We start from the raw sequence: 22,468 nt of genomic DNA on the forward strand, positions 1-22,468 counted from the left end.
CCCCTTATCCACATTTCTTCATCTCTCCTCCCCTCCACCTATGCCTGGGCCCATGCACTGCACCATTATTTATACACCTCTTCCCCAACAACTTCTTTACTCCTCAATAAAAAGCAATCCCCACATATCCTCTATTTATTTTTATTCTCTCTTTCTCTCTCTCTCTCCCCCTCCCCCCCATTCTAAGGCCTCGGGCATGGTCAGCGCTTAGGCAATGAGAGCGGCTTCAGCAGGGGCCCGCGCACGCCTGCAGAAGCGCGTCTTAACAAATGTTAAGTTTCTTAGCTCGCCGGAGCGCAGGGCCGGTCACGTGAGCGGTTCGCCCAATCAGGGCGAACCAGCTCCGTGACGTCACAGGCCCCCCCCGACACGCCCCCGGACGGCGCGCGGTCTAAGGCCAGGGAAAGCACCCACTTTCCCTCAGCCTCCGCGCGCTGAAGGCTGTATGGACTCAGCCTGATCCTGCACCCAGCCATATACACACCTGCTCTCACCCACACCTCCCTGCCACCTCTTTCCCTGCTAATGGCGTTAACCTATCTAATTTAAGTTTGACCAACCTTAAAACTCACCTCTCAAAAGAAGCCTCCCAATAGCCTGCACTATACCCAAGCATCCCAATAGCCGGCACTCATTGCTACTGTCCCACACCCACATTCACTCCTACCAACCATTGTGGCTAAGCCATCTACTGTACTGCTCTTACTCCCTCACCTGGTGTCTCTCTAAGTCTTCCATCATACCACTTAGATTGTAAGCTATCCGGGGCAGGGATCTCCTTTCCTGTTGTCTGACTTTCTGCGCTTATTGTATTATTATAATTCCCTGTACTGTATTGTCTTTGTGAAGCGCTGAGTACACAGTCGGCACTATATAAATAAAGATATACATACACACATTACTGCCGTTTGGTCCGCCGACATCAGGCAACTCTCTCAAAAAGAGGGGCACTCCCTGGGCCCAGGTTTTCTCCGCTGGAATGGCTCAAGGGGGTGGTGAGCGTCACTCCGCCGGCCTGGGACCTCCAATCCTCTTTACACATGGCTCTTCTCAGGAGGCCCCCAACTGGTGGTGTTACCGGCTCTCTTGATGTTGGCCTACTTTCTTCCACAGGGTTTGCCACTTACGAGGCCCATTCCTGCTCACCACGCAATGCCCTTCACCATCCAACCTCATAGGTGCGTAATCGCTGGGCCAAATAGCAAAGCCAGGTTACTATAATAGGCCAGTTCGTGTTTATGCATTTATTTCAAATTCAGATTCAGCTCTGCAGTGTGTCTGCCATGTGGTACCCTGCTGCCTACACCGTAATATTAATAGATTGTCTTGGCTTCCGTGGAATAGGGGCAAGAAAGACCCTTAAAGAGAAGCACACCCTCAAATCTCTCACTTTGTATTGTTGGTAGGCCTCGCTCTACCATGCAGCCTGAATCAGAATTGCAGTAGATAAGCAAGACCAGGACGGAAGCTTCCAGACTATGCAGCCATTTAGTAGACAGCTCACCCGGAAGTCCGACAGTGACATGTTTAAGGGGTTAGTCTTGGGAGGGGTTTGATTTCCTCTGGCTGCATGGGCATTGTGCCCCACTCTTTTTCTCACCTGGGGTGGGATACGGGTAGAGGAAACACTTGATTGACAAACACTCCCTCATCTGGAGGGCCTAAAGAAATGAAATTTGCAATTAATTTCCAGAGAAATGTAAACAACCATATATCTTTGCTTTTACCGTGGTTAGATTAGTATAAGGAAGTCAATTAGATGGTTACATTTTTAACAACAGGTTGTCTTTGGCCAGCTACATGAGAGTGCCTCTTTAAAACTGCGCGATATCCCGCGTGGGTATAAAAATCCATCAATTAAAAAGAAATGTAGGGAGAAGGGAATCTGTGCCTCGCCGATGATAGTCCAGATTATTAACTAAATGACAGGTCTTTTCCTGGTTATGCAAAGCGGTCTCTTCTTTTATTCTGCAAGTGAGTATCTTAGCCGTAAGAATGATGCCTTTGAAGTAGGTGACGCCTGTTCCAATCCCAGTGTTCCCTCTCCTGCTCACCCTGGGACAGTCTCTCTCCTCGCCTCGGGCACCGACATTAGAATGTTAGCTCTTCAGGGCAGGGACCCCCTGTGCCATATATCAAGTGCTGCACTCTCTTATTTGGCTGACATTCAGTCATATATCACAAAGTGGCGCTATTACATAAGACATTTTATAGACTATTTAAGGGAAGGTGTCCCATGGCAGGGGTGCGCAAACTTTTTCCCCCTGTGCCCCCCTGCCTGCTGTCCCCCCCTGCTCGCGCCCCCCTCATTACCTTGTCTCCGGCGTCAAATGACGGTGTGGGGTCACATGACGTCATGTTGCCATGGCAACATGTCGCCAACGACAAGGTAAGGGAAGTTGCAGGGGCCTCACGCGATCCCCGGCATTTCATTTAACTGCAACCGCCGAGCCCCCCTGGAAAATCTTGCGCCCCAACCCCCCCTAGTTTGCACACCCCTGTCCTATGATATAACACCACTTGGTAAATATGGGCCTAAATGTAGGCGCTAACACAGCAAAACACTTGTGCCATACAGAGAATAACTTCAGAGGTTCCCCACCCCTCCCCCCCCGCACGTTTATTTTTGATTTTTATAAAAAATCGCGTCCCCAGACTGTACAATACGGGGTCTGTTTCTACTTCTCTAGTATTTTCCCTGCTCAATTAATTTTTCAACTATGTATTTTATTCCTAAAAAAATGAACCTAGATGAATATAGCTGGGAGATGCTCGATTTCCTCTTCCTGCTCCCTTTTGTATGATAGAACCATGAGGCTTATTCTGCGCTGTACCGAGCGATCTGCACGGAAAGCCCCATTGACTTGAACTCACGGGAAAGCACTAACGGAGTTTACAGAATAAGCCCCTATGTGTTGACTTGGAGTTTGCGCAGGCAGAGCCCCTTTGCTCTTCCCTCCTTATCTTCATTGCCACTAACAGGGACGGGGCGGGCTAGAGATTGTGTAAACACTTGATTGACAAGCATCCCCCGTTGCGGAAGAAAATAATTATTTTCCACCCACAAAAAAAATAAAGCCAAATCTTGGCTTTAAGTCTGTGTTTCATTTATTTTGAAAAACACAATTCCATTGTTAAGTTGTTTACAAAGTAACAGGGACATTGTTATATTGTTGTGTCTTGAACATGTTGGTTTTTAGGAAGAAAAAGTGGGTGGCAGACTTGCACTAGAGAAACAATATATTCAGTGTAATTAGTTGCATCATAACTGGATACAAAAGTTTCCCAATATAATGCACTCAAAGAGGAACTTCTAATAAAGAAAATATAGCTTTTAATGTATATAAATAAAATCAATAACTGGCAGTATCGGAGAGGAAATAATTAAAATAGTTAAACACTACTGGAGCTGCGACCTACAGTGCACATATATGAACACATACATGTAATATGAGGGGTGGATTGTTGCTAAAGATTGAAACAAACTAAGGTGAGTTGTTGAGTATTTATCATACTGACTATTGCAATCCTAACAGGTGACAGTGTAATAATGGTTTAGGTGCTCTTCCTTACTGATCCCCTATGGAATACACAGAGTGTGTGTAGAGTGAGAGGTGAGTATACCCCCAAAGAAGCTCCGATGAGTAAAACGTGCGTCGGGTAATAGCGACGTCAGACACCGTGACGTCACAAGTGACCGGGGACTATACCTAATAGTTGCAGTGTAGCTGCTACGAATTAGCGGCTGCAACCACAGAACACAAAACCAGACAGAGGAATTGGGGATAGTTGCTAATCTTAGTAGTTTATTAGTTTGTAGCACTTAGATAGGGACAATTGGTCTACTCTTCAGCACCACGTGTAGCCTTGTGTGTTGGGCTACCCTTTCCTCTATATACTTACCTCTCACTCTATACACACTGGTGGTAGGTCTGGTAGGGGCATGTCTGCTCAGGGCAGCAGGCATGCGTGACCCTGGTATGATGGTGGACATCAGGCCAGGAGGACTACTGATGTATGTACTGTACATATGCGAGCCATGGTGAGAAGGACCATGGGCTCAATGGGTGGGATCGTATGGTGGAAATGTGGGAATCTCCTGTAGACTAAACAATCCCAAAAAAGTCTGCGATATTTTCAAGTAAATTGAGTGCCTTGAAAAAGGCGCAGAAGATATGATTCCCGAGTGGTTAGTGGTTCCAGAGAGCCCACTCAGATCTTCATGAGTGTTAGGAGGATACATAGGAAGAGAGAGAGACACAGCAATAGTGCAATATGTATATAAAGTATATTTAGAATAACAGTGGTAACATATACTCACAAACCTACTGTAGGTACAACAAAAGCTCATCATACAGTATGGAGGGGCTTGGGAGAGAGAGCTGCTGCCTACATGGGAAGGCTCATAGAGGCAGGTACGAGAGATCAGAAGGCCCCGGAAGTGACATCAGTAGCTACCGGAAGTGACACCAGGAATGAGCGGAGTGGAGGCAGCAGCTCTCTCCTAAGCCCCTTCAAACCTTATGAGGAGTTTTTGTTCTACCTATGTTTGTGAGTGTATTTTTGCACTGTTATCCTAAATACACATTATATACTTATTGCACTATTGCTTTAACAAACCCTTCGGTGGTTTATTTCCCCACAGCTAAACAAAGTAGAAAAGGCACACTGTCCCTTTGAGGCAAAACCAAATCATAAAAATGAAAGCCTGCTCCACAGTAGGGAGGCTAACTAGACATGACAGTCTAAGGCCAAGGCCATAGGGCAGGCACGCGCGCGGCAGGGCGCATGGCGTCAAGTGCGCCGGCGGCAGAGGCGATCCGCCTGTGGGATGGGGAGGGGGAGACGCGACGGGGAGGCGTGTCGGATGCGTGCCCGTGATGTCACACCAGCGGTTTGCCCTCATTGGCTGAACCGCTCACGTGACCCGGTCATCACGCGACAAAATCAAATTATTTTGCCTGCGCGCGGTAGCACTTCGTCCCGCACTCTATGGCCTTCCTCATTGAGGTACAGCCTTTTGTTCGAGCCTCACGCACGGTCGTGTTTACTATGGACGCGGTCTAACTATCTGACAGGCCAGCTAGGCTAGTTCCAATCCAAACACTACAAACAATAGAGTACAGATGCAGCGGCCGTTATTCGAACAAATCACGTAGCCACTTTCGTGTGCGCTGCTGTACTCCACGTGGCATTAACGCGGCCAATCGCCTCAGGCACACGTGTTTATCGCGGTTGCTTTGTTTGAATTTCATGGATTCTGTTTCTTTGTGTGCAATTAAATGAATGAATTGCAATGTGTACAGTACTGTGCTACTGTGTTATTTCAGGTGTTTAAAAACCAGAACACTAACATGCCATTTTCTGCACTCGCGTCTAAAGGCGGTACGGTTGGAAGAAATCCCGCGCCATGACATGGGTATTCCGAGGTATACACCGCGTGAAGTGTTCGAATAACGGCCGCTGCATCTGTACAGAGAACATATTGCCCTTAACTGTGGTGCCGGGAATCCACCCCAGGAGTCTCTATAAAGTCTCTCTGGAACTGTGACACCTTCGGGCAGGACAGCTCTGCTTCCTCAGCAGCATATGGTGGTTCCGTTGCTGGGTGGGGTTGATGGGTGGGGTCCCAGCCAAACCCAGCAGGCCATACCAACCAGCGTCCTTCCTGGTTGGGGAAAGCCTCTCTTCTGGCAGGCTGCTGACTGCCTTTTAAACCCCCTTGCCATCAGTAGTTCAGTATAATGAACTTCTATAGGTGCAGCTGCAGATTGCCTAGCTCATTGAGTTTAACTTCCTGCATGCTGGAAAGTACAGTATGCACACTGCAAGCTCTCTCTAACCTACACAGACAGTGACTCATAGGGTTGCCAGGTGTCCGGTATTGAACTGGACTGTCCTGTATTTGGATACTCTGTCCAGTAAAAAACGAGAGGTACTGTAAAACTGAACATGTATGTGTCAGGTATTTTCCTCCCTGGACATGGTGACCGGACGCACCTTTCATCATCGAGTCTAGTATTTTTGAAGAAGCCACCTGGCAACCCTAGTGACTCTGTCACACTGTGTATTGTTCTTCCTATATTTCCCCCTGACATTCATCAAGAAGATGTGAGTAGGACCTGGGTACCACTATTTATTAGCCACCTGGGAATCATAGCTACATATCTACTTGAAAATAACGCAGACATTTTTTTGAATTCTTTATTCTGTTTTGGGACTAAGGGATTAGTCTCTGTCTGCTGTTATATTTTAGTAGATAGGGAACGTTCATAACACTATATTCACCTATTGATTTTGTATCTAAGCACCCACGGTGTATGTAATTATGACCTCCTGTGGACATTTATGATTAAAGCTCTGACCATTTTTAACTCAATTTGGTGTTAGTGGCTGTTATTGAGGGGAGGATGTATTGAGGCTCCACTGGTCAATCAATATCGTTATTAAACATTAATTCCAAGAAACCAGTCATTTTCTATTTGTGCTATTCCGACATCTTTTCAACAGGGATTTATATTTTAGTTGGTCGGATAATTTAGGAAGATTCAACCACCCACCCATAATTTTCAATTATTTGCTTCAAAATAAATACGTTTCTATTTTCATTAAAACACCCTAAAGTATTTGGGTCCTATAGAGATATTAAAAGTAAAAAAAAAAAAAAAAAAAAAAACTAATACTCTTCTGAATTGTTTAAAAATAGTATCAATCAATGACATTTACGCTGTTAAACATGGCACTGCTATTAATTCACTGTGGTCCGTCCCTTTAATAGGTAAGTTGAAAACATCTTATTCTTAAACATTCTTATCACTCAGCAATGTGGCATGAGCTAATGCCACAGAACTGCAATTTTCTTTCTCTGCAAGTGTAAAGTGTACAAATGGCAGTGGCATGATTAAAGGGACAGTCTCTCCTAGGACAAAACGTGTACCAATGACAGTGGCATGTTTAAGTGGTCATTCACTCCTCTGACCACATTGTACAAATGACAGTGACATATTTAAGGGGTCAAATCTGGGTGGAGTGATGCCTTTATCCATTTAAAAAAAAATATTTAATAAAGTTATTATGTACTATTAACATGGCGAGCTGAGACCTGGGAGAGGCTTGATTTCTGAACCTGCTCCCTTTTATCTGTTATCACTGTGTGTTCAACAAGGGTTTGTACAGGCAGAGCCCCCCTCTCTCCCCCTCACCCTAACTTTACTGGGGAAATGCAAAAAAAAAAGTGGTAAGATAAGCGTAAATTAGACACTTGATTGTCAAACACATCCCGAGGCCCAGAAGAAATCCCTAGTAATTAATTTTCCCAAAAATGAAAGCAGCCAAAAATGTTAGTACGGTTAGATGCGATTAGGGAAACCAATTACACTGGTAAACTATTTACAAAAGGGTTGTTTTCTGGCCAATTACATGGAATTGCACCTTTAAGAGTAAGACATTTCAAACGGAATGTTCCTTAAAGCAAAATATGAAGCGTGTTCTTATTTACAGGTTGATTTTGGAAAGACAAAATTCTAGATACTTATAGAAGAGCAATGGAGCTGCACATTACGCCGTTACAGATGTGATTATGTAAATTATCCTTGACAGAAATACACAAATTGCTGGAACTAAATAAATCAAACACAGAAGTTTGTTTCCCTTGGAAGACGAGAAAAAGATGAAAGAGATGAGATCAGGTGTTATCCCAAGCAGTGGGCTCTCCGAAAGTTCAGTGCCGTTCCAGTAATAACCAGACACAAAAACCCCCCTCAGATATTTTTAACTAGCCCCTCTCTCTCTCTCCCTAGCCGTGGAGAATATTTGACTCTCGTTCTCCCTGTTTATTTTATTTCTTTAAAGATTTCTCCTCCACTACCCCTATTCCCCTACTGTACAATAGGATTAAAGATATCATTTTGTCAATATTCCCTTTGCCTGTGGTTTGCTGGAAAATTAGAAAATTCGACAAAAGGTTCGATATATAACATTTTTAGCCGAAGAAGTTGGATCGAACTTCAAACTTCGCCAGAGGAGATTACACCCTAAAATATGGGCAAGAGAGGGGGAGCCAGCGAGATAATTCCTACTTTAGTAGAGTACCAATTTACTTTTATACCTCCGTAAATACTCCTGTCTGCAACCCGTGGACAGATACCTGAGCAATAACCTAATCTGACTATGCAATATACTCAAATTAGTTAAAATAGCATATCTCCCAGGTGAGTTCCCAGCTATCTCTCCACATGTTGTATAGTGTTTTGGGAAACATACAAATGTACATAATGCCACTATAATTTGCATATTTACATTAGATTATTTCCCAGTTTATCTCTCCACGTGTTATATAAGAGAGCGTTTGGGTAGGTATCAAAGTCATTGTGACTGACTCTTCTGTCTCCCCCCTCCTGACCTTCTTGCTCCCCCCTCCACTATATTGCAGGCCACGGATTGTTTAACTTAGTGGACTTTCTAAAATGTTTGCTTTTTTTTTTACATTTGATAAAAGATGGCAATTTTCGCCAGGTTTGGGAAAACAAAAAGTTTGCACTTTTCTATAGAGGATGGTCTTCCGACAAAGGGAGGCAGCCTATGAAATGGCTTAATTATCAGGGGGGGGGAAAGTTCCCTGTTTCACAACCTCTGAAGGAATATACAAATATATGGCTTTAGGTTCATCTTTCTTTATCTTAAAGCCGGAAACGTGCGCAAAATTATCCAATTCCTTACGACAAATGAAACGGTCGCGTTATAATTATTAATGGACAAAAATATAGCAACAATAATAACTTTATGTCATATAGCGCTTTTCTCCCAATCGGACTCAAATCGCTTCACAATTGCAGTATAGCTTGTGGCACACAATGATTTTTACAGGCACAGTCACTGCCCAGATGAGCTTACAATCTATGTTGTTGGTACCTCAGACACATGGACATAAGGTGACTTGCCCAAGGTCATAAGGAATTGATACAGGGATTTTAACCTTGTTCCCCTGATTCAAACTCTGTGTCGTTGTTGACAGAGTCAGTGTCTTTACTCACTGAGCCGCTCCTTCAAGCATAAAATGAGGTTATTGGCATACATAATCATCCAATGTTTTCAATGTCCTACACTGAGACCTTCTATATTCTCATTGTTTCTTATATATTGGGCTAACGGTTCTATATTTAAAGTGAACAATAAATTTCACAGTTGTGTCAGAGCTGGCAGCGTCATAATGCTTGTAGTACACTGAAGGCTGGAATGAATTGCTGTCTTTGTTCCAGCCGCAGATTGTACGTTTCTAAGCGATGCTGTACCAAAACAGGAACTTGCCAATGCATTTATTCACGTGTGTTAAGATGGCAAAAAGAGGAAATTGCAGAAATATAGGTTCCTCTTTGCCGTTGGGGTTTGAGAATCTGTGCGTACACACAGACCATCCCTCCTGGGTCTCTGCTGCTCATCTTTCTTCCATTCATACAATACTATGATCAGTAGGTAGCTACACACAAAGGGTCCATTCAGGCTTGTGACGGTAGGGGCAATGTGGCCAGCATATTAAAGGTTAAGCTCAGCGATTGTCCCTACCAGTCAAGATGGATGCCAAGGCTCTGAAATACTTTAACCCAGGCAGTGCTGAAAAGCTGTGTAATGCAGCAGGCCTAAGCTTGTAGGGTTCCATGTTAAAATGGATAAGAAGTAAAGAGTGACACATTTTGCTCATTTGCATGTCATTACCCACAATCCCTGTCAAATACACCACAAGTGGTATTTTTATTTAATGCATACTATCCCATCTTATTGCAGCCAAGATGGGATAGTATGCCGTGTTGGGGAACTGTGACTCTAAAAGCGGAGACCTTGATCATACCAGAATCTGAAGGCACCTACCTCTGCGGGAGATAATGGGCTGGCTGTGGGAACTGTTTCTGTGTCTTAGTCCCATAGCACGATTCCCATTGGTCGATTCAAATTTTCCACTTCCCTTAAGCCCAACCCTGTGGGCAGTCATAAAAGCACTGTCATCACCCACAGCACGGATTGGTGCTTCATGGGCGAGCCCGAACTCTATGATTGGCCAGCGCATAGCATCCACGTCCTGATTGGTCAGCACCCTGTCCTTCATGCTTTTAGATGGAGACTGGGAATCTATGTAAAATGCTGCCGATTTCAGTACCAGCAGTTGTTCTTGTAAGGAGTGCTCACCACAAACAGGATGGGACCGCGAGGCCGATGTAGGGATTAGTAAACACAGACCTGAAGCCAAGAGGCCACGTCCGGTGTGCACGTTCGTTGTCGTGTAGCCGGGTCAGGGTTTGGAGAGGTAAGGTAGTAGATATACGCCCCGTGATCGAGGGTTGGAGCCTGGATAGTTGAGGTCACTTAGCCATGGTCGAGGGTAGTAGAAGGTAGAGTGGTAGATATCCAAGCCAAGGTCGAGGGTTGCAGAGGTCCGGGAGACAGGGCAGGGGTCCGTGGTCAAGGTAACTGGAATGCAAGACAAGGTAAAGCAAGGCAAGACAAGCAAGGCAGGGTATGGCAAAGAAGCTTGTGGACAGCACTTCGTCACTAGGTAGAGACTATTATGCTCATCCGATTTGGAGCAGGGATCGCTGAGCATATAAAGGTCGGTGAACCAATAGGATGAGAGGTACACCGCTGAAGCAGATGATTGACTCTTGATTGTACAGCCAATCCAAACAAGGAGCACAGTTAAATACGATAATCACTATCATACCACTTGATCGTCACAGGGCAGAGTTAGCACTGCAGGTGTCCTAGATGAATCCTAGATGGATCCTGCGCCTGACCACCACCAACAGCTTTCCCTTGTCCCTGGACTGTCGAGCAGGATGAGGAGGGTACTGGTCGGCCTGGACCAACTACTGGGTTTGACTGGTGGGCCCTCCACCGCTCCTGTGCCCAAGGCAGTTGTACGGTCACTCCCCTGTGGTGGTGGCCCTCGATCCTTTCATCGATAGAGCATTTGTGGGGTAATGAACTACCACAGATGTATACATTGATCAATAGGATTTCTATACATCTGGACAAATATTTTTGTCCAAGAATCAATCTTTAGTAGTGAGGCCAAAAGATATTTTGCTCTGGTTTTGTCCCACTTTTGCCGCTTGGAGAGAGAGGACATGAGGTCCCACTTTTGCCGCTGGGAGAGAGAGGAAATGAGGTCATTCTCTGAAGCTGGAGAGCGGCATGCTCAAGGGAACTGTTAGAAAGTACTTTTTCATGGAAAGGGTGGTGGATTCGTGGAACAGCCACCCGACAGAGGTAGCTGCTGCTAATAGAGTAAGGGAATTAAAAAATGTTTGGGGTACGGCTATCCTAAACTACGAAAGAGAGCAGAGGATCACGGAGGGTCTGAAGTTTTACAGCGGATAGGAAAGGGGGCAGAATGAGTGGGCCAAGTGGTTCCTATCTGCCGTCAAATTGTAGGTTTCAGAATTGTCTTAATATGCTGCCCCCAATGTGCATTATTGGGATGCAGAGATTTGGGTGAACACGAATGTTCTGGATATAGGAAGTGTGTGCCCATATGCCCTTTTACACGACAACGACACTCCGCTGCTAGATGTCTCTGGAACTCTGCGATCATCTCTTATTAATTGAACCCTCTGTGTGATAAGTTAAAGTAATATAAATATATTAGGAAAAGGGGGAGGGATGGGGGGGAGATTCTCAGCACTCAAAATTAACAAGAATACAACAACGGGTTTATGCCAAAGAATAAAGTTATATATATATATATATATATATATATATATATATATTGTCTATCAAAAAAAGAGCTTGAGCATTGCAACAACACTAGATATATATATATATATATATATATATATATATATATATATATATATATATATATATATATATATATATATATGCAATACGATACCGTGTTTGAGACGAATATCAAGAGGCAGCACTCCAAAAGGTAGTCAAAAAGCTTTGTATTATCAAGACATCATAACCAACGTTTCGGTCCTACACACGGGACCTTTCTCAAGGTGATGTGCCATGGAGGTCAGCATGCTAGTGACCCTTAAAGCCGGGTCCCCGGTGGTCACGGCGGTGTGCGTGCCGCACACCAGACACTCACCCCTAGTCAGGCCCCAGTAGCTCTTTCTGTGTGCGCTCCCCTCTCACGATGGCGCGTCCGCCGGCAGGGAAGACAAGAATTTTGTCGTGCCGCGTCGCGGTCACGTGCTCGGCGGGCAGCCAATGGAAGGGCAGATATGCCCCGCCATGGCCGCACCCCCCCCTGCGCCAGGCACGCGTGCAGCAGTGAGGACCGGGGCCGTGGTTCAGAATATGTACGTCACGGCACATTGCTCATATACTAAGGGTAGACCGTGATCTGCACGGAAGAAACCCCCCTTCCATCAACGGAATGGATGTGCATAAGAAGGCTGTGGAACCGGGGGTCGCAGGACCATCTGGCAACGAAGGGGTTAAAGCAACCGCCCCTACTAGGACAAAAGTGGTCTAAAGAAAGTGACATTTTTAATAACATAAATGCAGCTGCTAGATTCTTGTTTTAAAAAAAAAAAACGAAATTAAACGGAAAAGTAGAAGTATTTTTTTAATTATTTGTTTTTTAACGTAACATTTCCACGGTCGGCTAAAGATATGGGAGGTTTTTAGCCTCTTTATCTAATGTCTTTTGGTGATCAGACTGTTTGTCAGTCCTCAAAGCCCCAGGTAAATTGCTTGTTGTTCTCTTCTCTGTTTGCAAAGTCATTATGAAGCCGTCATTAGCGAGACAGATAAACAGGGAGGGGCTGATACGCTGGAATGCAGTGTTCCCGGAGAAAAGCAAAACATTCATTTGAGCATCAGTGGCTTTAAGAGGGATTGAATCTTTCTAACGAGCCGATTAGGTGGAGTTATTTTTTCAAAATAAGATATTAAACCTTGTGGGGAAAAAATGAACCTTTTACACTTTTTCTTTGTTCATTTTAATACAAAAACTTGTTTCCCTCTATGAATCACACTCCCGGCGGCCTATGGATAAATGAACATCGTGTACCGAACATTGAAAGAGAGAATAGAAGAAGCCGGTGTCTCCCTCGCAGAACATTCTTTATAAGTGGGCTGAAAAAAACAAAACCTTGACGTTGCTGTGGAGACGGACTCGGGCCCTGGGGGAAGCGAGGAATCAGAGAGTTCCTGTAGTGATGTGGGCCTTTGTTGATCGGGTTCTCTCCTCGCATGAAAGAGAAGTCGTGACGGATGAGATGCGGTAGCTGAGCCCTTATATTGCGGCTGCTGGGAAGCTGAAGCCTGGCACAGCTGGATGGAGGTTCAATAGTGGGAGCGTTATAGCTCGTGTACGGACAGGCGTAAACGTATCCCGTCCATGTTACAAACGCAGTTGCTCCAATAAACCCCCTATGTTGAACGTGAGCTCAATGTAAATCAAGTTACTATTCTTATTTTTATTTGTTTTGCAACTTTTTTTTAATTAGGCCCGAAGCCTGCGGTAAAGTGTTCACACGGTAACTCCTGCTGCTTATTTTCACTTGCTCCACTTCACCAGGAAGCACAGAGCACTTTTCCGTGCAGGCTGTCTTCCCGGAGAAACGATCTTGTCCTGAGCCGAGGTCCATAGAGTTCCGTTAAGTGACTTAACGAGACGCTAACAGAAGTTAATATTCCGTTAACTTCAACGTGCATCTTCAAAGGTCAATTCCCTTAGGTTGTCGTGTTTTCAGCAGGAAAGAGCATTGCGTTAATTACAAAGGACGTTGTGCGAATAATATGAAAAAGAGGCATTCCAGGCCTAGGGTTGTCAGGTGTCCAGTATTGAACCGGACTGTGCTGTATTTGGACACTGTCCAGTAAAACATTAGAGGTAATACTGGACATGTATGTGTATACCGGTATTACCTCTCTATAGTGACCTGACCAGCTTGGGGGACCGTGGGATTTCCCAGAGCAGGGGCTGCTGCTAGGAGGCTGGGCAGCTTCCTCCATCCTGATTGGCTGCTGCTGGATAATGCAGCTAATCAGGAGGTGGTGTCAGGAGCCTGAGGGTGGGTCCTAGAAGAGGAGGAAACAACATGGAGCGGAGAGAGTTGAGAAGTGTGTGTGTGAGTGTATCTCTCCAGCGTGTCACACCTTTCACCATTGTGTTCAGTATTTTTGGAGAAGACGCCTGGCAACCCTAGTTCCAGCTAACAACAAATCCGCAAAGATCCCCCTTTAAAAACCAGGAAGTCATACTGGTAACTTCACTGGTATCTTGGGAACTGAAAACAGCGTTCTGATCCTGTTAAAATAGCGGGGATCACTGCTTGATGGCAGTGGCATGTTAAATAGGTTATACTGTAGGGCCTTATTCAACTTATCAGACAAGTATTTTGAAATATTTTGGGTGTCACCTTGAACTAGTAGTCAGACAATGCAAGGAATTAAATAATAATTATAATTATATGTACGTGTAACATATCAGATTCTTAACACAACCTGTAGAATGGGGCAGCAGTATCATGCAAAAAGAAACTGGGGGTTGGATTGTCTTGACCACAAGGTATGCATGTAAGTGCTACAGCAGCTACACAATAAGAGTTAAAAAAAAAATATGATGCAGAGGTTTTCAGCAATAAAGCCGTAGAAAAAAAAACAGATTAAATTTCATATGTGCTGTGATCCTTGCGTGTGGTAGTTTGAAAATGTATAAAGGACTGCTGTTTTTTTGGTAAAAAAGAAAAAAACAGTCGACAGAAAACTACAGAAACTTGGAAGTATTGTGGGTTCAAAAGACAAACAAACGGGCTTTAAACAACAACTGAATATAATCAATTTCCTTTAAAAGATGCAATAACCATTACAGTGCACTTATTACGTTTAATGGTTATTGTTTTCTGTGTAAAAATAGATGTTTTCTATTTTTTTCCAGGTCTGTTTAGTTGTAATCTTATCTGCTAACTACAACTCATCAATAATTAACCCCCCAAAAATGTCACTGGCATTGGTCATTTTAGTCCTTTGTGGGACTGACCCTTTAATCCATTTAACACATCACTATCATTAGGTCACTTTGCTCCTACACGGGAATGACCCTTTGACCAATTGAATATATCACTGTCATTAAGTCACTCTGGTTCTACATGGAACTGACCCTTTAACTATTAAACATGTCACTAATTGGGTCACTTTCCTCCTAGTATAATTCACCCTTTAACCCATTAAACAGATGTGTCATTAGGTCACTTTGGTTCTGCACTTTGACTTCGTACCCATTTTTTACATGTATGTTTCCCTAAGGCTTTGCCTGCTACATTACACGCGTTGAACAAAAAAGTGCAGTCAGTGGACCCGTTCAGAGACAGCTTTTTGATCCTTTTGGGCTCATTAGTATGGGTTTGGTCACTGATTAAGTTTCCACCCTTAGGCCGCAACCGTAGGCCACGGATCGCCTCTGGGGCAGGTGCACGACGCCACGCTCTCCTACTATATCTGCAGCCTTAGTCCATAGAAGGACCGACAGCGCTGAGCCGTGTGGACGCTCCGCGATGTGCCCCCTCATCCTCAATGAGGATGTCTTGAGAGGGGGCTTCCGCGAGCGTCCGCAGGCGTGCTGAGGCGCAGGGATTTTCAGCCGACATCAGAAATTGTATCTGAGCGCGCTGATGGCTGAAAACCTCCAATCATAGCGAAGCAGCGTCACGACGCGCTTTGTCGGCAATCGACCCCATGACGTCAGTGCTCTGCCTCCCGATCGCGCACGCTGGCTCGCCTGCAAGTCCATACAACCGCTCCTGATCAAGCAGGCGAGCCTCAGCGTCAGCGCGGAGGAGCGCAGTCGGTGCTTCTATGGACGCAGCCTTACTTATGTTTGCAAGATAATTTGCATAGTCAGGAATCAAGACTCAGGACTCAGATCATGTTACAGTCAAGAGTGACATCTAGTGGTCTTGTTACAAAAGTGCACTATTCCTATTACTGTGCTTGTGCAGTTTTCACTATGGCACAGATTCATAGAGCTCTGTTAAATCAGGGCTAATAACGTGACGTTAAATAAAACAGGAACGGATGCTATGTAGAATTTGATGATATGTCACTGGGGTTTTTTGTTTGCTTTCCTCTGGATCAATATACTGCAAGTACAAATATAGGATAAGGTATCTGTCGTCTAAATTTAGCATCGGTTGAACTTGATAGACGCATGTCTTTTTTCAACCTCATCTACTATGTAACTACAAGTGCTTGCCGACCACACAATCTCAGTACAGAAAAGAGAGCAGCCAGAGGAAGTAAAACCCTTCCTGGGGTCCAGCTGCAACCAGAGTCCCGGAGGCTGGACGCGGATGTTGGGCCTGACCTCTGGCCGGGCCCAACTTCCAGTACCGGCCGGGACTCCTGTCGGTGGCCCTGAATATGTGGGTCAGAATCCCAGGAATTTAATTTTATCACAGGGGAGAGACCAAAAGTTTTTAAGTTCTGTGTGGAAGATCATGTGACCAGTCAGGCACTAGATACAATTGGTGCACTGCTGGAGAGGGTGCAAAAGGAGTGTGCCAGAGCCTGTCTCCCAACAGGAAGGGGTTGTGACTTTGTAAGTGGTTGCTACAGAAACAAAAATGCTTGTTACATTAGAATACATAAAAAATGTCTTTTTTTTTTTTTAATGCTACAAGTATTTTCTCATGGTACAGAACTGATTTATTAAAAAAAAAAAAAAAAAAAAACACATGTAGGATATTGCTTGAACTGCAGCTTTAACATGGGTGGGTAGCACAGGGTCTCCAGAGCAGACAGAACAAGGTTAATTCAGCTCCGGAGGCACCCTGGTTCCCGAGTTATATACCATGGAAGGTGCCGGCGGTTACTTCCAGATTGTGTAAACCCCACCCCCGCCGTCACACGGGCCAATAGAAATTTGTAACAGATGACGTTGCGACTGCCTATTGCCCCGAGTCCCATGGGAGATTTAAACTTCCACTTTGTTTCCCATATACTGTAGGTAAGAAACCTGTGGCACCTTCCATGGTCAGTATCTCTGGAACCAGGCATCCCCCAGAGATGGAATGATTATGATTCACCTCCTGCTTCCCACCCACGTAAAAAATAAATAAAAGGCGGGTATAAAAAAAGGATCCGGAGGGAACGACTCCTTTAATGGGTTAAATCTGGGTCACTGATATATTTTTTTTTTAAATCATGGTATTTGTATAAGGATTTTTTAGTCGTTTTAACTTTCAGTGTTTCCATCGTACCTATTGGCTCTGAGGGGTTTTTGCAATCTTTACCCAATATCTGTCTCAGGGCTCTTTTCATTTACAAAAGAGTGGAAATTCACTTCTTGCTTGGTTTTTATATTGCAGCCATTCTGATAACATCAGCTAAAAGTGGCGCGCAATTTTTAAAGCGCTGACATGCCCGCGCTCACTGATTTCAGGCAGGCGCGCCTCCGCCCACCCAGCGCGAGCACGTGAAACCCATCCCCACCAAGCCTGCTGACGCACGCACTGAACATTAACGTCCCTCGCGCTGCATGATGGGAAGTCGTATTGAAAAAAACCGCGAAAACCCGGCTTAAATTATTAACTTGCTGCCGGAGAGCAGTGAGCGCGTGACTGGCTGCTTGCCCTGTGCAGCAGCAGGATTCGGGGCGCGTGGCTGTTGCTGGTCAGCGAGGAGCCTCGCGCTGAGGTAGGGGGAGTGAGGGGGCGCTGACCGGGTGCGAGTCCGCGGTCACCACGGTGGAAGGGGGATTCGGCGATGTGGAGCTGCGTGTGTGAGGTGTGTGAGGTGTGTGAGGTGTGTGAGGTGTGTGAGGTGTGTCCGTCCGTCCGTCCGATTGTGAGCCAACTTTTTTGTATATTATGGTGTGCTTTCTCTTCCCTAATTTTATATATCTATTTTATCTCGTATCCCTATTTGATCTTTAAGGTGTGTGTGTGTGTGTGTGTGTGTGTGTGTGTGTGTGTGTATACACACATACATCTTTTTCTCTGAATAAAGAGATGTTTTACAGCCGTATGTACAAATATACATTTCGGTGGCTATATCTGTCCACGTTTCTCCCTATCCCTTTCATACGTGTATTGCCCTGTCTGTCTGTGTTACTATTCCCTCTGCAATTCCTTCTTTGGCTCAGATTGTTATCTTGGTTTTTACATCTGTGTTAGGCCTCGGACATGGTCAGCGTTGAGCCGTGCTTCTGCTCGGCACTGAGCCCCTGCAGCCGCAATGAGAGCGGCTTTAGTAGGGGCTCGCGCACGCGTCAGCACGCTTGGGGATGCGTGTGTCTGACGGCGTTTTGACATTTCCCCGCTTGCCGGAGCGCAGGGCTGGTCACGTGAGTGGTTCGCCCAATGAGGGCGAACCAGCTCCGTGTCGTCACTGGCCCGCCCCCTGATGGCGCGCTGTGTAAGGCCGGGGAAAGCACCGCTTTCCCTGAGCCTCAGCACTGTTTGGGGCACTATGTCCCAGGCTTTAGGCTGAGTCCCCGCTGGCTCTGAGTGCGCTCATGCTTAGAGCATGAGTGCCGGGTGTCCTGCAACTTGCGGACGCGCAGGGGAAGGAGGGGGCGCAATTGCGGGCTATCTGAGCAAGCGGGAAAGTATAAAAATGTTATTTCCAAAAGTGCCGAGTGTGTGTGCCTGCGCGCGCATCGCGTAAGCTAGAACGTGTGTGTGTGTGTGTGTGTGTGTGTATATATTATATTAGTGTGTGTGTGTGTGTGTGTGTGTGTATCGCTCAGCGCCATCGGGGACTCGGCCTTAAACTCATGGAATGTTTAGTAAATCAGTATTAGGAGACCATTCTCAAATGCTAGCCATAAGCTTGTAATATAGTGGGCGCGTGCACCGCGTGGCGCTGGCGTTTCGTTTGCAGAGGGTACGCAGTGGCTTGGGCGTGTGGCTATGACGTCACAGCACTAGGCCGTGCTGGGATTGGTTCATAGCGTGGCGCGGCGACAGCGCAAAAATACAATTCTCTTGTACTTTCTCTGGTCTGCTGTGCCACCACTAATGGCCGTGCGCGCGCCTCGACTGTATCAATGCCGGCCTCCCACAGTCAATTGTAATTGACGTGTGCGCTCGGTAGCGCAACCGCGCGCTCTATATGACAGGCCTTACTCTAACCCCCTCCTAATATGCATGTTTCCTGCCAACTAGGAGCCTCGCGGTGAGGATGGAGCAAGTGGTGAAGACAAGGTGTGAGTCTGCGCTATCTATGGAGGAAGGGGTATCCAGCGACAAGAGCAGCGGCCGCTCACGCCTGGACTCCGAGCTGGCAGGGAAATATGAACGGTAACTGAATACTGGGGAAGGATAGTAATGTGTCTGTTTACACACAGATATTAATTGTGTACATCTACACACATACACGTGTTACAGCACCGTCCTAATTATTTATAAAATATGTTTTACCAGGAAGTAATGCATTGAGTTACCTCTCGTTTTAAAGTATGTACTGGGCATAGTTATGACAAATAGTTACATAAGTGAACAGGGTATACATTATATACAAGACAATGCATGCACAGTTAAAGATAGTGTTATAGGCGTATGTAACAGTTACTAACCATGTTAAAATGTGAGACGGCTTTAGTTTTGAAAGAACTTAGACTGGTGGCGGTACTGAGCGTCATGGGTAGATTGTTCCAGTTTTGGGGTACACGGTAAGTGAAGGAGGAGCTGCCGGATACTTTGCTGAACCTTGAACTGTCTTTCCGAGTCAGATCTCGGATGATAAGTGCTGCATGTGGTCGGGGTGAGGAGTTTGTTCAGGTAGAGGGGTAGCTTGCCCAGAAAGTATTTGAAGGCAAGACCGGAAATATGAGACACCCTTTGTATTCATACATCACAATACTAATCTGTATGTGGCTTTGTACTTTCAGTCTTTATAGATCACAGTTGATTCTCACAGTGCCCACATTACTGTATATTTAATGTGCTGCCTGCCATGTTAAAACATCCTCTCCGAATGTAGTACATCATTTCTAAGTAATGAATAGTACCTGTTTGGTGCGACCTTTACCTCACCACCTCGCACACTCACATAGAGCTTCTTCCCATAAGAGAGCACTGTCCACTAAACATGCACAGATGGGGGTTTTTTTTTGCGCTTAGCAACAAGGTACATGTGCACTGCTTCAGTCTGCTTGTCTGACGGGCTGTTGGATAACTGGGCTGGCCCTATGGAGCTACAAGATTTTGTGCGCTACGTGGCATTTGATTTCTCTTATGTGGGGGGGGGGGGGTTATGGGGTATATAAAGTACGATTTCTCATTCATATGAAGACACTGCCATGATAAAGGTTCTGCTTTAGGGACTGAAACATTTCATTTTTGTTTGTTTGCCGCAATACATTCTCTCCACCCCCCCCCCCCCCCCCCCCACAACTCCTTGATTCTGTTTTTCAGACACCAGTTTTAGATGGTAAGCTGTTTGTAGGCAATTGGATGATTTCTTTAAATTCTTTGTTGCTAAAAACTGATCTGATATCATTGAAGAAAAACATGTGCATCTTTTTGCAGCAATGCTATTATGGCAGCAAGCCAGTGGTGTAGGTACAGCCCACGCTCTTGGGGTCTCGCCCTGTCAGCGGGCCTGCTGACCATCTCTCTTCTCCCCAGATAGAGGCTGGTGGGAGGAGATGATGGTACACGGCGGGCCGGCAGAGGAGTTAGGAGTTGCATGGAGGCAGAGCAGGACTGTCTGGGAGGAGCATTCCCCACCGGTCCGACCCGGAAGTCTTTCTTACTTCCGGTGCCTGTGCTACTACAGCGCGCTCCTCCCCGGTTGTCCTGCTCTGCCTACGTTCAACTCCAAACTCCCCTGCCGGCTGCTCCTCTGCTTAACTCTGGCGGCCTGCCATGTACCATCTCCCCCCCGCCTGCGTTGATCACCACCCTGTCCCACAGGTAGGCATGGAGAGGGATGGTGATGAGGGGGAGAGAGATGCAAATCTTTCTCCTGAATCTACGGAATACGTTCACTTTCATAATGGAGCTCTGTAAACCATTTGCCCGGGGGCCTGCGCATGCCAAGCTACGCCACTGCAGCAAGCACTCTATAAAAAAAGTCTGTACAGACATACACCTCTTAACATTGCCTTGTAGAAAATACTTCAGAAACGTGTTACTTTTGCAAGTTACAAACTAATTCAAGGTGGATCGTCTACACTATTGTTTAATTCATCATCCGATGCCTTCTGGGCTGTTGTGTCTTTCACTCGAACACGTGAAGGTGCCTTTCTCATTTTTATGAGACCGCTTCTGTTTGGAGCAGGGGCTAGGTTGGGGGAGGATGGGGAGTGGAAGGGTTATGCTGTGAATGGGCATGGTTTAGGACTTGTGTGAGGCTGAGACTGGCAAATTGCAAGTCTTCATATGGCTGCCTTGTATGCTTGGACAGAAGATGCCCATCATATTCTTGCTATTGTATTGCTAATACTTTCTTGGCAATCTTTATATTTACCCGTACATTTTCTATGCAGATTTTATAGCTAGATATATCTATCTTGAGGTGTGTGTGTCCCTTCAACCCCCCTTCTTTCAGAACATGTATCTTTATTTTTTGGTGTCTTGTATATAACCATTCCTGCCTAATCGATAATGTTGCCTTTATTTATGTAACCCCTCTAATTTACCTCAGATTAACACCTATTGCAAGGGGCCTGAGTCTTCTCTACACTCCCCACTCATGGCCATAGGGCAGACAAAAATGGAGGTAGGCAACAGGAACGTTTATAATACCACTGATTTACAAAGCAGTTAGAAAGGATACACGGGTACCGCCATGATCCTCAGAGGGGTCATTCAATGCAGTCACGTTGCATAGGACCATAACATAAGCACTGTGCGTCAGTGTCTGTTACTGCGGCCTGTATCATGGTGCAGGCACCCCATTGGAGCTCTTATCTAGTATGGTGGTGTAGCAGTCCTGTTATTTTGCAAAACTTTTTGGTGTCCCTTTTTATCTAGCTTCCTCCTGCTGCTCTCAGACGGGTGCTCCGTCAGGCCCCCTCGCGGCGGTGACACCTCCCTGCCAGTGCCCGCTAACTAGCAGAATATAGACCGGCCCCTGGTCCCCAACTGCCAGTCCTGTGATCCCCCAGACTGTTTGTTTTGACACATGCAGTACTACAACCATGGCTGCCGAAGTTGCCAATAGAAAGATTTTACCCTGTAACTGTTTTTTTTCCCCTTGGGTCTCACAAGGGATCTGTACAATGTCACCTGTTTGCTCTTCCCTGATTATTTTACTGACTTCTTAATCAGGCGTCGTCTCTAGTCCATTTCTTCATAGTCCTAAGGCAGGGGGGCGCAAACTTTTTTCCCTGCGACCCCCTGCCGGCTGTCCCCTCACTCCCGCGCCCCCCCCAACCCCAACTTACCCTCGCTCCGGCGTAATGACGTCACGTTGCCATAGCAACGTGACGTCACATGACCTCGCAGCGTCATTTTGACGCCGCGTTGCCATGGCGACGCCGGTGGGAAGCCGCCGGAGCCACGGGTAA

General features: G+C 45.8%; 1 protein-coding gene across 8 annotated transcripts in view; it reads left to right on the top strand.

Annotated features, from left to right (window-relative positions):
- Positions 1–22,468, top strand: part of ERCC6L (ERCC excision repair 6 like, spindle assembly checkpoint helicase) — a 58,509-nt gene that overhangs the window by 30,245 nt on the left and 5,796 nt on the right. For 4 of the 8 annotated variants that reach the window (XM_075572969.1, XM_075572966.1, XM_075572962.1 and 1 more), the window contains exon 2: positions 19,119–19,253. In XM_075572969.1, coding sequence (XP_075429084.1) covers positions 19,135–19,253 — 119 coding nt within the window. In that variant the 5' untranslated portion in view covers positions 19,119–19,134. The other 4 variants (XM_075572964.1, XM_075572965.1, XM_075572967.1 and 1 more) reach the window with 4 other exon arrangements.

The sequence above is a fragment of the Ascaphus truei genome, chromosome 16 (genome assembly GCF_040206685.1).
Source record: "Ascaphus truei isolate aAscTru1 chromosome 16, aAscTru1.hap1, whole genome shotgun sequence".
NCBI classification, from domain to species: Eukaryota; Metazoa; Chordata; class Amphibia; order Anura; family Ascaphidae; genus Ascaphus; species Ascaphus truei.